At 54.2% G+C, this 12,186-nt stretch overlaps 4 protein-coding genes across 4 annotated transcripts; all 4 read right to left on the reverse strand.

The window, feature by feature from the left end:
- Positions 1–194: 194 nt before the first annotated feature.
- On the reverse strand, positions 195–4,852 carry MRS44_013265 (uncharacterized protein; the record flags this gene model as incomplete). The annotated part of the gene is made up of 4 exons (XM_065616750.1): positions 195–1,746; positions 1,802–3,849; positions 3,892–4,209; positions 4,400–4,852. 4 exons carry the CDS (start codon positions 4,850–4,852, stop codon positions 195–197), a joined length of 4,371 nt encoding a protein of 1,456 aa, XP_065472822.1.
- Positions 4,853–7,118: 2,266 nt separating this feature from the next.
- On the reverse strand, positions 7,119–8,658 carry MRS44_013266 (uncharacterized protein; the record flags this gene model as incomplete). Its single annotated transcript, XM_065616751.1, has 2 exons — positions 7,119–7,530; positions 7,598–8,658. The coding sequence occupies 2 exons, from the start codon at positions 8,656–8,658 to the stop codon at positions 7,119–7,121; spliced, it is 1,473 nt and encodes a 490-aa protein (XP_065472823.1).
- A 338-nt stretch (positions 8,659–8,996) lies between these two features.
- MRS44_013267 (uncharacterized protein) lies at positions 8,997–9,523 on the reverse strand (the record flags this gene model as incomplete). Its single annotated transcript, XM_065616752.1, has 2 exons — positions 8,997–9,413; positions 9,476–9,523. The coding sequence occupies 2 exons, from the start codon at positions 9,521–9,523 to the stop codon at positions 8,997–8,999; spliced, it is 465 nt and encodes a 154-aa protein (XP_065472824.1).
- A 1,816-nt stretch (positions 9,524–11,339) lies between these two features.
- MRS44_013268 (uncharacterized protein) lies at positions 11,340–12,067 on the reverse strand (the record flags this gene model as incomplete). Its single annotated transcript, XM_065616753.1, has 3 exons — positions 11,340–11,654; positions 11,942–11,972; positions 12,021–12,067. 3 exons carry the CDS (start codon positions 12,065–12,067, stop codon positions 11,340–11,342), a joined length of 393 nt encoding a protein of 130 aa, XP_065472825.1.
- Between the last annotated feature and the right edge of the window lie 119 nt (positions 12,068–12,186).

Consider the following 12,186-nt stretch of genomic DNA (forward strand, 5'->3'; position numbering starts at 1 on the left):
CGCATCTTCATCCCTACGTTGTAGTGAGCCATAATCGCAGTACGTAGGAAACGCAGGCGTATAAACCTTCCGTGGGCGTGTGGTTATAGAGGTTCTGACGGTCGAATGGCGCCTCGAGGAGTAGGCCTTGCAACGAGGTAACTCGTGACACTGCAACATAACTGATACCGGCCTGGAAGTCGCGTGTAGCGAGGTCAGTAACTATCTGATCCTTCGTTAGGCTCTGGCATTTTGTGAACAGTGATGGCAAATGCCACGATCAGGGGAAACTGGGTGCGAGAGCAGGTCTCGTTGCCCACTAGGAAATCACGCGTGACGGGAAGGATGGGTATGATTTTCCTGCCCTCGTCAGTTGTCAGATACGGCGGTCCGTCGTAGTTATCGAAGTCCACCATGATAACGTCCGGGGGATCTTGCCACGGGTTGGCGCCTTCATTCCAAGCGACATCATATATCGTACCCTGGGCGCCATTAACCAGGCCAGCTGGTTGCCACAAATTAGTTGTGAGCATTACCCTGGCGCCTCTAGCAACAGCAAACTTGTTGGATAGATTGCCAGCGTTGTCGCTTGCCGCCTGCCCCGCGCCTTTGCCCTGGTTCTTTGCCTCCACCTGTATTGCCGGGGCGTTAAGGTGCACCATATGCTCGTAATTGTATTCGTTAACGCGGGCCTTTGTAGAATACACCCGCATAGCGGCCTTGAATCTGTCAACCTCGCTCTGTGTTAGCTTGGCCTGCACCCGACTGCTAAGGAGGTCCCAGGAGGGTATAGATAACTTGACTTCACGCAGTTCTTGCAAGGCCTGACGGAACCGGGCCTGGTCATCACCAGCCTGGCGCTGTACCGTGGTCAGGAAGACGGTGCGGTCAAACAGCCGGTAGGCCACCTGTCCTCTCCTTTCCAACGAAGACAGGCCAGTGCTGGCGGTTGAATACAGCGGCTTTTGTCGGACGGGTGGTAGCTGGAAGAAATCGCCCACAAGCAAGACGCTCACACCACCAAAGAACTCGAGGCTACGCTGTGGAAAGGCCTGTCGCAGGCGAGAATCAATTCGCCCGAGCTGCTCAAGTCCTAGCATGCTCTTTTCATCGATGACGAGGTACCTGACGTGCCGTAGGCGGGACTGAAGGGCAGCAGCGTCAGCTGGGCGAAGGTCGGTAAAGGCACCGCCTACTGGGAGACGGAGCAGCGAATGTATGGTGCTGCCCTGTATCTGGTTACTCGCAACGCCTGTTGGCGCTACGCGGCAAATAGGGCTAGGATTGGGCAGGGCAGCCGCCTGAAGGTGGGAGGAAAGCACCTTGATAAGGAAGGACTTGCCCGTGCCACCGCCGCCGTCAACGTGGAGAAGGATTTGAGTAGGATTTTGCGCCTGGAAGTGACCCATGAAGGTATCGTACACTAACCGCTGTTGCGGGTTGAGCTGGTCACGCCAGTTAGGGCCAAGGACCTCCACATCGTTGGCTATAGGGTTGCTAGCGATGAGGTCTTTCCAGTAGCTGTCTCGAAACTCTGGATAAGTGCCCACATGCCGTGTCCAGTCGTAATTGACATCGATATCGCGGCGGCCAAGTAGGTCAAGACCTTCCTGGGTAAGGGGGTTGTCAGGTAAAAGGGCGGCGAGACGGATCCAGTCTTCGTCATCAAATTTCCTCCTCCACCGGCAAAGCCTCGTACTGATCCTCTTGAGGTTGTAATCGAACCTCTTTTGGCCGGCCGTAATGGTCATCACCATGACTGTGGTGCTGCCAACAATAGGAGAAGGCCTGAGCGTGAGAATTAAAACGATGGCCGTCAAACATGAGGAGCTCATCATGCCGACGATGTGGGTGGTTCAATGTCAGCTTTACGCGGCAGTAATCTGGCCACTGTTGGCCTTCTGGATCAGCCTGATAGCGAGGAAAGTAGACCAATACACGCGGCCTGCCGTTGACGTTGCCTGGCTGCCATTGCTTCCACTTGGAAGGGTCCCTAGAGTGGAAATTCCAGTATTTGAGAAAGGAAACATAGGTCAGGTCCTCTAGGGATTCGGGGCGTTGACAGTACTTTTCGTAGACGTTCGGCGCCTCGTCAACCTCATCGGCGTCAATCCGTAAAGAGCGGGAATGCATGTCAGGATTACGGCAATCAATGTGTAAGCAGGTTCGTGAGCCCTCTTGTAACGGCAGACCGAGGAGCAAGTGGCTAACCTCCTGCTTCGAGTAGTCTCGCTCAGCAACTAGCTGATTTAGGAGCTTTGACGTGAAGGAAATCAGCGGGTTGTGGTCCTTGACCCGGGGCATCAGGGCCTTCCCAATCTGGGCAAAAGACTCACTCTTCTTCTCCGACTTGGAGCAGTATTTAGCTGCGTAATCGATCACCTGCTGCAGGCTCGTGCAGGGTGAGACATCTGTATTGGCTAGCCACGCAACGGCAAGTAAGCGGTTGTAGTGGTTCATCTGGTTATCGTTCCGCTCGCCCCTAAAGCTCCAGTGCTTAGAATGAGGAACCTTTTCAAGGGAGGCTAGCAGGCGCTGCGCGTGAGGAAATCCAAAGCGGCACTCCACCTGCTTGGTATGCTTGCTGAGCTGCATACAGTAGTTGTTGCAGCGATGGCGCTGCACGCGGTTTACCACCATCGACAGGAACTGGACGGTAAGGGGATGTTCCAATAGATTACTGATCAAGGGATTCCCTTCCCCAGGTGCCTGCACCCTCTGAGGCTCTGGGTTGACAGCGGATACGTGATATCCCCAGATTCGGGCAAATCGCTCCCGGGACTGGCTGTCATCGGGATCCAAGTCCGGGTGGCCACTTAGCCAATATAGGCCGTGGTGGTGACTGGAACCCCTGCCCTGCCACTCGTAGCGACCCCAAAAGTCCGTTAGGTTGAACTTCTGCCTCAGGACAATAGTCCTAAAGAGCGTATATCGCTTATGGAAGTGATAAGCGGCAATGTGGGCGTTGTCTCGCAGCAGTTGCCGGGATAGAGCCATTCGCGCCGCCTCAGGAGCTGCTTTCCACTCTTGGAATCGAGGCATATGACGATATAGGGACTCCCAGTGGTAATCAGCCGCACTTGCTGTAACGAAAAGGCCAGGCCTGCCTAGATTGTAGGCACATGCCTCCAATTCCTTCCTTTGCTTATACCAATATGGACGGGTGCCCCTGATTACGGCCGCTTGGCGCGTGATCGACTGGATCAGGGCCTGAGCCTCTGGCTCGTCAGGCTTAGCCATCGCTTCCTCTATGTCAGCGCGCGTAAGGGGTTGACGGCGGCCTTCGTGTTGCTTGACTGAGTAGTTGCTTCGCTTTCTGACCTGCGCACGTAACAGCGTGTTGAGGGCGACGAAAGGCCACGTCTTATGGCGGGCAAAACGTCCGTCTTGCCATCTCATCGCATGGGCAAGGTAGTCCTGGTACGTGACGCTCCGTAGGCGAGGCTCCACGAAGTCGGCCTTGCCGTCGGGGTAGAGGGTGGGGAACGCGAGCGTCAACAGCGGCTGGGAACGGTTGAATTCGTTGATAGGAGTCCTGCGAATGGAAGGTAGTGGCATCTGGTGTTGAGCCTGCGCGTTAGGCGGTATATGCTCAAGATCGGCCATACGCTCAGGGTCAGGGGTACCATGAAGCAATCGGGACTGCAGGGCGTTTAATTCGGTGTCTGTAACCTGCAAATCGGGGATCGCCGATGCATCTGCATCTGCTGGGTCCTCTTCTACATCCTCCTCAACGGGACCTTGGGGGGCCTCGCCGTCAGGTATGTCAGCCACTTGGTTAGCAACGGAAGCAACTATGCTGCCGTCAAGAGGAAGCCGTTGCAAGCGATCCTGCCTCACAACGATATCGCGATAGCCCGGGTGGTGGCGCTGTAGGTAATGCAGCCAGGTCAACAGGCATGAGCGGCGTACCCGGAAATCGCGAGCAAACTGCTGCTGGAAGTGAGGGTCGCCCTCCATATTAGGAGGCCGCAGGAGCACGATATCTAGCTCTTCAGGTAGGACCGGGAGCTCTTCAAATAGCCTACCAACATTGCGAAGGAAGTGGACAACATGGCCGCGGTATTTATACTGAGAGCCACGTACCTGTAGGACCTTCACGTGTACGTGAACCCTAGCAATCAGCATCTCCTCAACCATCGTTAGGCTAGGTAGATTACCGGGGACTTCCCCGAAGTCAAGGTTATTCGCAGCGCTAAAGAAGTAGGGCTCGTCAGCGGTTTCTCTCCCCTATCTCGACTAATGCAGCGGCTGCAGACTCCTAAGCTGTTTTTCTTCATATCGAACCAATGCTCCCGGCAGCGAATGCAACTATGCATCTTGTCGTCATTCAGGGCAGTATAGAACTCCCGCACAAGCGCCCGATCCTCCTCTCACTAAGGGCAGGCAAATCAAGGTCCCCTGTAAAAGGTGGATCAACTATCTGATCAAACTGTCGTTCTTGAAGCTGTGGCCGTGGCCGTCGGTTCACGATGCCTTGACGTGTATAGCGGCCGCGGCGATGACCCTGTGGCAGTAATGAAGCAGTGGTAGGGAACGATTCCTGTGGCACAGGCGTGCCTAGCACAATAGGAGCCGTTGTGGCCGTGTCACTAGGAATCGGCGTGCCCAGAACTACTCTTGGCGGGCTTAAGGTGGGAGGGATAGGGAGGGCTCCTTCCGCTGCGCTTGGGGTAGATGGGCCCAGCAGAGGTCTAGGCAGTCCCTGGAGGACGGGCGCCAGACCACGGAATACAGCAGGCGTTGCAGGGGGTTGTGAGCTATTGATGGACACGAGCGCTTGCACGTTTCGCCGTGGAGGCGTCAATTGAGCCTGAGAATCGGTCCTCTTCGTCGTTCTGCGCGGCGATAGCCTCGAGGCGATGTTCCGCATGGCGGCAACGGCGGCTCGGGATTCGGCCACTCGCTCCTTTTGGCGTGCCCTACAGCTACTACACTGTCTCGTAAGCCTCGCAGGGTCCTTGACGCTTCGAAACTCGACCTCGGGCAGGTCTTGCTTGCAAGTATGGCAGTTCCGAACTGCCTGGGGTATATCATTCTCCATCCGGCTGCATATATTGTTATCCGCCTCTTACCCATGCAGACGACCGGGTAGGTACCGCTTGGGCAGCGAGGGTTTGCTTAGATGTACCGTAGCGTGACAGATCTCGATATGGGAGGTTGTCTGTAGGGTGTTTTGATTAGGTTCGAACGATCAGGGAAGGAGGGGACACTTCACCGCTCGACCGGAGGCAGGTGATACGTGAGCCGAGACGTCGTTAGCAACCTCGTAAGGTTTGGTGGATAATAGTTTTGACGGGAAAGGGGAAAGCAGATGCCATGTCGGTGCTTCGGCCAGAATCGCGCTTGGAGGCCGGAGTTGATTGAAGGACAACCTTAAAGCTCCTGGAGAGCTTGCCAAAAGCGTTACCTAGTCAACGATCACGGGCTTTCCCATGTAGTGGCGTCGTTAGCGTTGACAACTGACCAATTCAAGCACGAGTTGAGCACAGACCATGCCAATTAGCCAATCAGAAAAGGTTTTATGCTCTTTTTTTCTGACTGAGTAACCCGACCACGGGTTGCGCAAAGGCCTTGAGGAACGAAAGATGGCTGTGGGAGTTTGTTCGGTAATTGAGATGAGATATGTTGGAAAAGGAAAAGCCAAGTTCAAACCTTGGTTTTGAGTTGGTGTTGGCCATAAATATACACGCTGGGAGACCAGAACCCTCTCAGGGGTAATCCCGGCAGCATCCTCGAGGTAGTGTAGGAAGTGAGGGGTCATGAAAATGCAAGAGTGAAAATGTCATGCAATGGAGACGCAATCTTGCATCTGCAGAATCATGCATCTAGCATGCATGATGGAAGACATGCTCTGTAAGGTATGTTCCAATGGGTTCTTAGACAACTTCCTAATAATTTTTTGGGAGATGACGGTTGCGATGCGGTCGGGGCGAGTCTGACGCGAGGGCCGTGATTGAATCGGACTCAGGCGCATCTGGACGACAGGTAATGGCAGGTTTCTGCGTTGAGCCCCTTGACGCGACGCCGGTCCTGATAGGCGAACTCGGACGGGCAATTTGCCTGGACGAAAAACATCATGGACATATCACTGCCCGTGTTCGTCTGGTCTCGAGGGGCTTGCGAGGATTCGATGGGCCATTGCTGACGGGAGCGGGGGTAGACATGGACACGCGGGAGTGGTGGGTGTCGGATAAGAACTAGGGATACCCTGGACGAACGCTAGAAGTAACGGGATGGTAGATGCCGCGGTAGGGAGAGCAGAATAGGAAGTGGGCGAGGTGACGATGGCTTGGTCTCTATGGATATAGAATGCAGGGGTAGTTTCTCGCGGGCCGCAGCATCTGGGGTGCGGGGTTCGGCAGATCAGAGCCCAGACGGACGACGGTCCGGGAAAGCTTCAGGTTTCAAATCCCTTCGAGTGTCGAGGAGCTCGTGGGGCAACCTGTCCCCATAAAAGGTACAAAGTACTTTAGTTATTGAGAAATTTCGCCGCAACTTAGGTCTCTTATCAAGTCACTCTTTATCGTCAATCGTTCATTGGGTTGAGCGCGCCCCCACGAGCTCCTCGACACTCGAAGGGATAGATGAAGAATGCGGGGTTTGGGTCATGGGCAAGGTCGATTGGCGGCAGAGACGTCATTGAAAGTGATGTATGTCAAATGTCACAAGTGAGATGTGACTGTAGGGGATGGAGTAGTGTTCTTTTCCTGTGAAGCTTGTGAATGAAAAGCGAAGTGCCGACATGGAATCAGCTAATATCGGGGTAGCAACGGTTTCGGCTTGAGTGTGGCACCGACTTGAAGGATGGGAGTTGCGGCGCCACAAAGGGCAACGTCGGCAGTTGAGCAAGAGTCTGGGTTGTAGGCATACAGGAAGGGTTGTGGGTTGGTTAAGGGGACCATTAGTGGACCGCTCGGATACTGCAGGAACCAATGCCGTATTAAGGAGCATAATCATCATCGTCGAGAAGCGAAATCGTGCAACTAAAGAGAGTCCGACGCGGAAGCCTTGTGATCTACCGTCCGCCTGGAGTCATCGATGTCGAGAAGGCAGCAGCATGAAGCGGTTGGCCATGTGGGAGCCTGCTCGTTGTCAGCTACCGGAGGTTCCGCGCAGCATCAGCCACCGAGTCAGTTTCAAAGGCCCTCGTTACCGAGAGAACGTGGTGCACCGGAGGCCGCGGATCCCGATCCTACGGAACCAATGAGAGGCGAGGAAACCGACCAATGAGAGGGGTTCTTTTGGCATCGGAGGCGGGGCATAGACCTTTCGTTCCTCAAGGCAAACGCCCTTCGGGCTGAATCATGCACTGCGCCTTGCTTCCTCACATTCAGTTGGAACAGCTGAAACGTTCTACTCATGCTGGACCGGGTAGAGTTTCCGGCAGTTTCTGCTGAACGACTCGTGGGGGCCTCCGCACGGGACACATCTTGGGATCGTTTCCATGCATCCGCTGTGGTGATGGCCTTCTTTAGCACATCTGCCACAAACTTGTGGTCTGTCGCATTGATAGGCTTTATGATCCGTGATTTGTTGGCAATTATAGCACTGTTTTGGGCGGTCCCGGCGTTCAAACGTCTTGGTGGTTCCGGACTCTCCCCCGGCAAAGAAGAACCCTTCGTCGATGAGTCGTCTTGCTTCCGAGCGTCTTTGTAGGTACACAACCATTGAACCATACGCCTTGGGAATGTCTCTTCTGCTGAGCCACGCTATCTTTGCAACCTGGGTGTCGTTCTCTTGGCTAAAGGCTTCAGCGGCTCCTGATCGGACTTCGTCCATCTCGTCTAGCACAGCGGTTCGATTGACGTTGTCCACCCTGATGGGGTAGAGATCGTCTCGCAGGATACGGGCTCCTCGAGCCAGCCTTCCTTCCGCTGTCCGCTTCACGACTTCATACTCGCTTTCGTCCCTGCAGGTGATCCTGATACGGTGGGGGTTCTTTGGGTCCTTGGTGACCGCTCGGCATCGCCACGTCGGGTTGTCTAGCTCGGAACGGACTCCACTTTCTACCATCGTCCGGATCGCCCCGGCTGAGGATCTGTCGTCATCTCCATCTGTTCGCGATACGTCAATCGTGCAGTAGAGCGCGTCTATGGGATTCGGTGAAGCGGTTGGGGCCGAGACCCTGGCACTGTTGTGCTCAGGAAATGGCGTCGATCGCGTGATGTCGGCGTATGATCGTTGGGGTCCATCTGTCGCGTTCGTCGCGATGGTTTCGAGCTGCTCGCGGGCTTGCTGTAGCTCCTCGGTCATCTGCTTCTTGATCTCAACCACCTGTCTACCCATTTCCTGCACCATCTCTTCCTGCCTCTTAACAATTTCCTTGAGTTCCCTGGTCTTTTCCATCTGTTCCTTTAGCGCTTCCTTCAGCCATTTGGTCTCCCTACGCGACTCGCCCAGGAGGTCCAAGGCCTTCTGAAGCATTGCCCTTCCATCGTTGCTGCTGCTGTTGCTGCTGCTCCTTCGTGCTTCGGTCGGTCGGTCGATCTGCTCTTCGGCAGGTGTCGTTCGCGTCGCATATCGGGTGCTCTTTTTCGTTTCTTTCGCGGTGTCTTCAAGTTGTCGTGCCGTGTCTCGGACTTTGCTCGTGGGCTTCACCACGCGACTCGATCGCTTTGGCGTCGAAAAGGGGGTGTCCTGCTCCACCACGATCTCGGCCCCCACTGGATCCGCCATGACGGTCGGCTAACCAACCTCCACACACACTTTCTGGTCGAACCAACCACGGTCTTCTGATTCCCTTTTGGTGCGTTTAAAAATCGTAACTGATCCGCCGTCTTATGCCTTCGCCCCGCCTTAACACAGTCAAGGGGATTTCGTCTTGACCATGGTCCGAAATTACCTACAACTTGGCCCGTACACGCATGAAGTCCCTCTCATTTCCTAGCTAGGTAATCACGGACGCGCAGTTTTGATCAGAACCCCACACTGGCCCTATGAGGTTAGTCCTCCCGGACGGATAAATTTCATTGCGACCCCCACTAGGATGCACGTCTTGAACAACACAAAGTGGGTCAGCTCCGCTTCGGGCCTCCCTCAAAGGTTTGCTCCGCCTCACCGAGCAGAGGTAGCACGCATCGAACCGCGTTTCTTGGCGCGATTTCGCCCTGCGACTGGATGGCGCGAGCTACATTGAGCAAATCATCAATGGCTTCGTCCACGGAGCAGTCACAGAAGGGCGTTGGCGAGTGACGGAGAGCGATGATGGATATGGCACCTTCGGACGCAAAGACAGCTGGCCCGCATCCGTGGCGGCCAATCGGGCGCAACTCGAGCGTGTGAGGCGGAAGAGAGATAAGACGTACGAGACGTATGGGAGTACCGCCCATCACATCTCGAGGCACGCTTTCAAGAGAGTCACACTGAACTCGGGAATGCCATGGGATGCCGCCGAACAAAGGGGTCTTTCGTGCGGCACGGGCCATGCCGCTCTGCGCCACGTTTCATATGACAGTGCTGGCGAAGGGTGTGTGGGGCAAGGAAGGCACCTAACTGGTCCACTCAAGTTGGGTGGTCTGAAGTCGTCCCGTTTGGTCTCCATGGCGTGCAGTATTCACAGGATTTAAGACCTGTCGCTGGCAGCATGTCTCTTCGGTCCACTATTTGGCCTTAGCATGGCCCGCGGATCGCCGCTTCCTGTGCCCCCTTCCGTTGCTGAGACTCGATCTGCTGCGGCTGAACCGCTCGGCTCTCTTGTCTTGTCTGCTTCGGCCGTGAGCGCGACGAGGGAGCCGCCAATGTGGAGGATTATCGTCGTGGAATAATTCTCCTGTAGGGCCTGGTACTCTCCCCACCCCCCACCCCGGACGGACACCAGGCCTTGAAGCTTGTCCCACAGGCGATCGGCATTCACACACCCTGGGCCGGGCTCCACAGCGCGTCAGTTGTCCCCGATGTTGGGGAGGAATGACGCTAGTTTCTGTATGAGGAGCGGGGTGCTGAGTTGTCGTTTGAGCGGGAACGCGCGTATCAGCTTCGTTCGCAGGCCGGAGTGCAGAAATGGAGTGACAGATCATTTCATGAAAGGAACCCCCCGCAGCCAACAAACGTTCTTTGAATGTTGGAACTCCAGCCAAATAGACGGGCGAGTCTTCATACTACGCTGTGCCAAGCCGCGGCAGCATTTCCGAGGGTGCGACTGTGAATGTGGCCAATACGGAGCAGAAATCGATGGATGGCCCAGAAGACCCAAAGTGGCAAAAATGTAGCATGTCTCATTGTGAGCGACCATGGTCAATGGAAGGTCAACTAGATACAGCACGTACAGTAGCGCGAAGAGATCAAAATCAGTCTGCCCCAAGGGGTAAATAGATGCATCACGTGCTGGCGCACGTGATACCATTTACGCGTGTCAAGGTCATGGCCACGAACGGCCAAAATAGATTGTTTTTCCAGCGAACGGAGAGAGAAAAAGTGGAAGCTTATTGGGGCGAACGGATTGGGTGGTCTCGAATCGCAGTCCCAGCACGGCGGCTGCTTTAGACAAGTAGGCCGAAGGTCATTTTTAGGCCGTCGTCTGAAATGAGGATACACCGCCGCCGAAGTCCAATTTACACCGCCCTACAAGATACCTAGTCAAGCACCACTGTCCTTTCCGCCTCATTGTCAAGTGTCCTAAAATGGCTCGCCATCTCACTATATATACCTCCTCGGGCTTGGTCCCTAACATTCGCTGCCTCTCCTTAGAGTGTATCCGAGGATGAATGCGAATTCGTCGTGATTTCGAATTCAAGGCATGTCGAATGACTTTTCACGAGTTTGGCAAGCTGAATGATGGAAACAATGAAAATCAACAATACGCGAAGTCTACCTTGATTCTCTCTTGTCAGGAGTACACACTCCTGGCTTAGTTCCTCCTGTTGATTGAGGTTAGACAACGAGCCATCCAGCTCACTCACTACACAGGTAAGGTCTTGTGCTTACCCCTTGCGCGGTTGGGGAGGGGACTGAGGGAATCACTTGCTTTATCTTCAAGAAGCATACGCCTTGTATTCTTTCACTCTCACCAGCCAAGGCTTCGGATCAAGCGATACGAGGTTTGGAATATGTTTACTTCTGCTTGGGAGGGATCTAATTAGGTTGATCTTTTGACTTCCTGGACGCCTTTGTATATGCCGTATTTTTTTTTTTTTCTTTCCCCTTTGATCGTTGGAAAAAGAAACTATCCTCTAGGCCCTCTCATACAGCATCTCAGCTTTCATTGCCATCATTTGCGAAAGCGAGACGAGAGACGTAACCAAGAGGACGCTCCCTTTCTCTCAGTTAGTGGCCAGTGCCATGACTCGGAACAATTAGACGTGTTGGAGGGCAATCCATCATCCGTAATCACGTTGCGCACGTCAACAAGACAAAAAGGACTATAGGACATCCTCGTACTTCAAGACGCTCTCATGGACGGTACCGTTAGGACGGGGCAGGATCATGTACTTGCGTCGTAGAGTTAGCTCTGGGAAACGCAAACAGCTTGCCTCCATGTCATGTACCAACGTCGTTGAGTTGATAACGAGCTGCAGACGACCCAGGCTTCCAGATAATCCATTCTTCTCGACCAATTCCTTGTCATAAAGCTCGAGGAAGAGACCGTCGTCCTCGCCCTGACCGCAAAGCCGCAGGCCCTCAGAGGAGGCGCGCAACTTGTATTTCTCCTTCTCAAAGGCGGAAACGAGAGATACCTAACCAATCGGCGTCCATGTAGACAGAAATTTGTAACCGATTGAATTCTTCTGGAAGGGCTAAGGGCTACCGGTAGTAACGTGAGGTTGTTCGCCTGAACTCCCTCTTTTCGTCTAGAAGGCACAGAGAACTCACGACCCGGTAGTGACGGCATTTATCTTCTGCATCACCTTTCAAAAGGCTTACGTGCTTACGTAGCGACAAAGAGGGTCTCCCCTCCATCACGCGGCGATCAGTCGATGGGAAAGTACGATTCTAATAACTTTCAGCAGCTTGCGAGACGTACCGTCCGAAGCTCGATTTTGGATTTGCCCACGCTGGAAGCGTAGTCAGTTCGGTATTTCTGCGTGCTGATGACTCAGTACCCACAGATGATTGTAGGGCTATTGCCGACAATCACGTAGATCGTCATTGTGATAGTCCCAAGTCCCTTGGCTGACAGAAAGCTGCAGAATGCATTTTCGAAGAAAGGAAAACACATGCATAGCTAATCGTAAGCAAAAGGCTATCTAAGTCTTGAAGTGCACGTGC

Source organism: Fusarium solani, assembly GCF_023522795.1.
Source record: "Fusarium solani strain SB1 chromosome Unknown bctg00000009, whole genome shotgun sequence".
In the NCBI taxonomy this organism is placed as follows: domain Eukaryota; kingdom Fungi; phylum Ascomycota; class Sordariomycetes; order Hypocreales; family Nectriaceae; genus Fusarium; species Fusarium solani.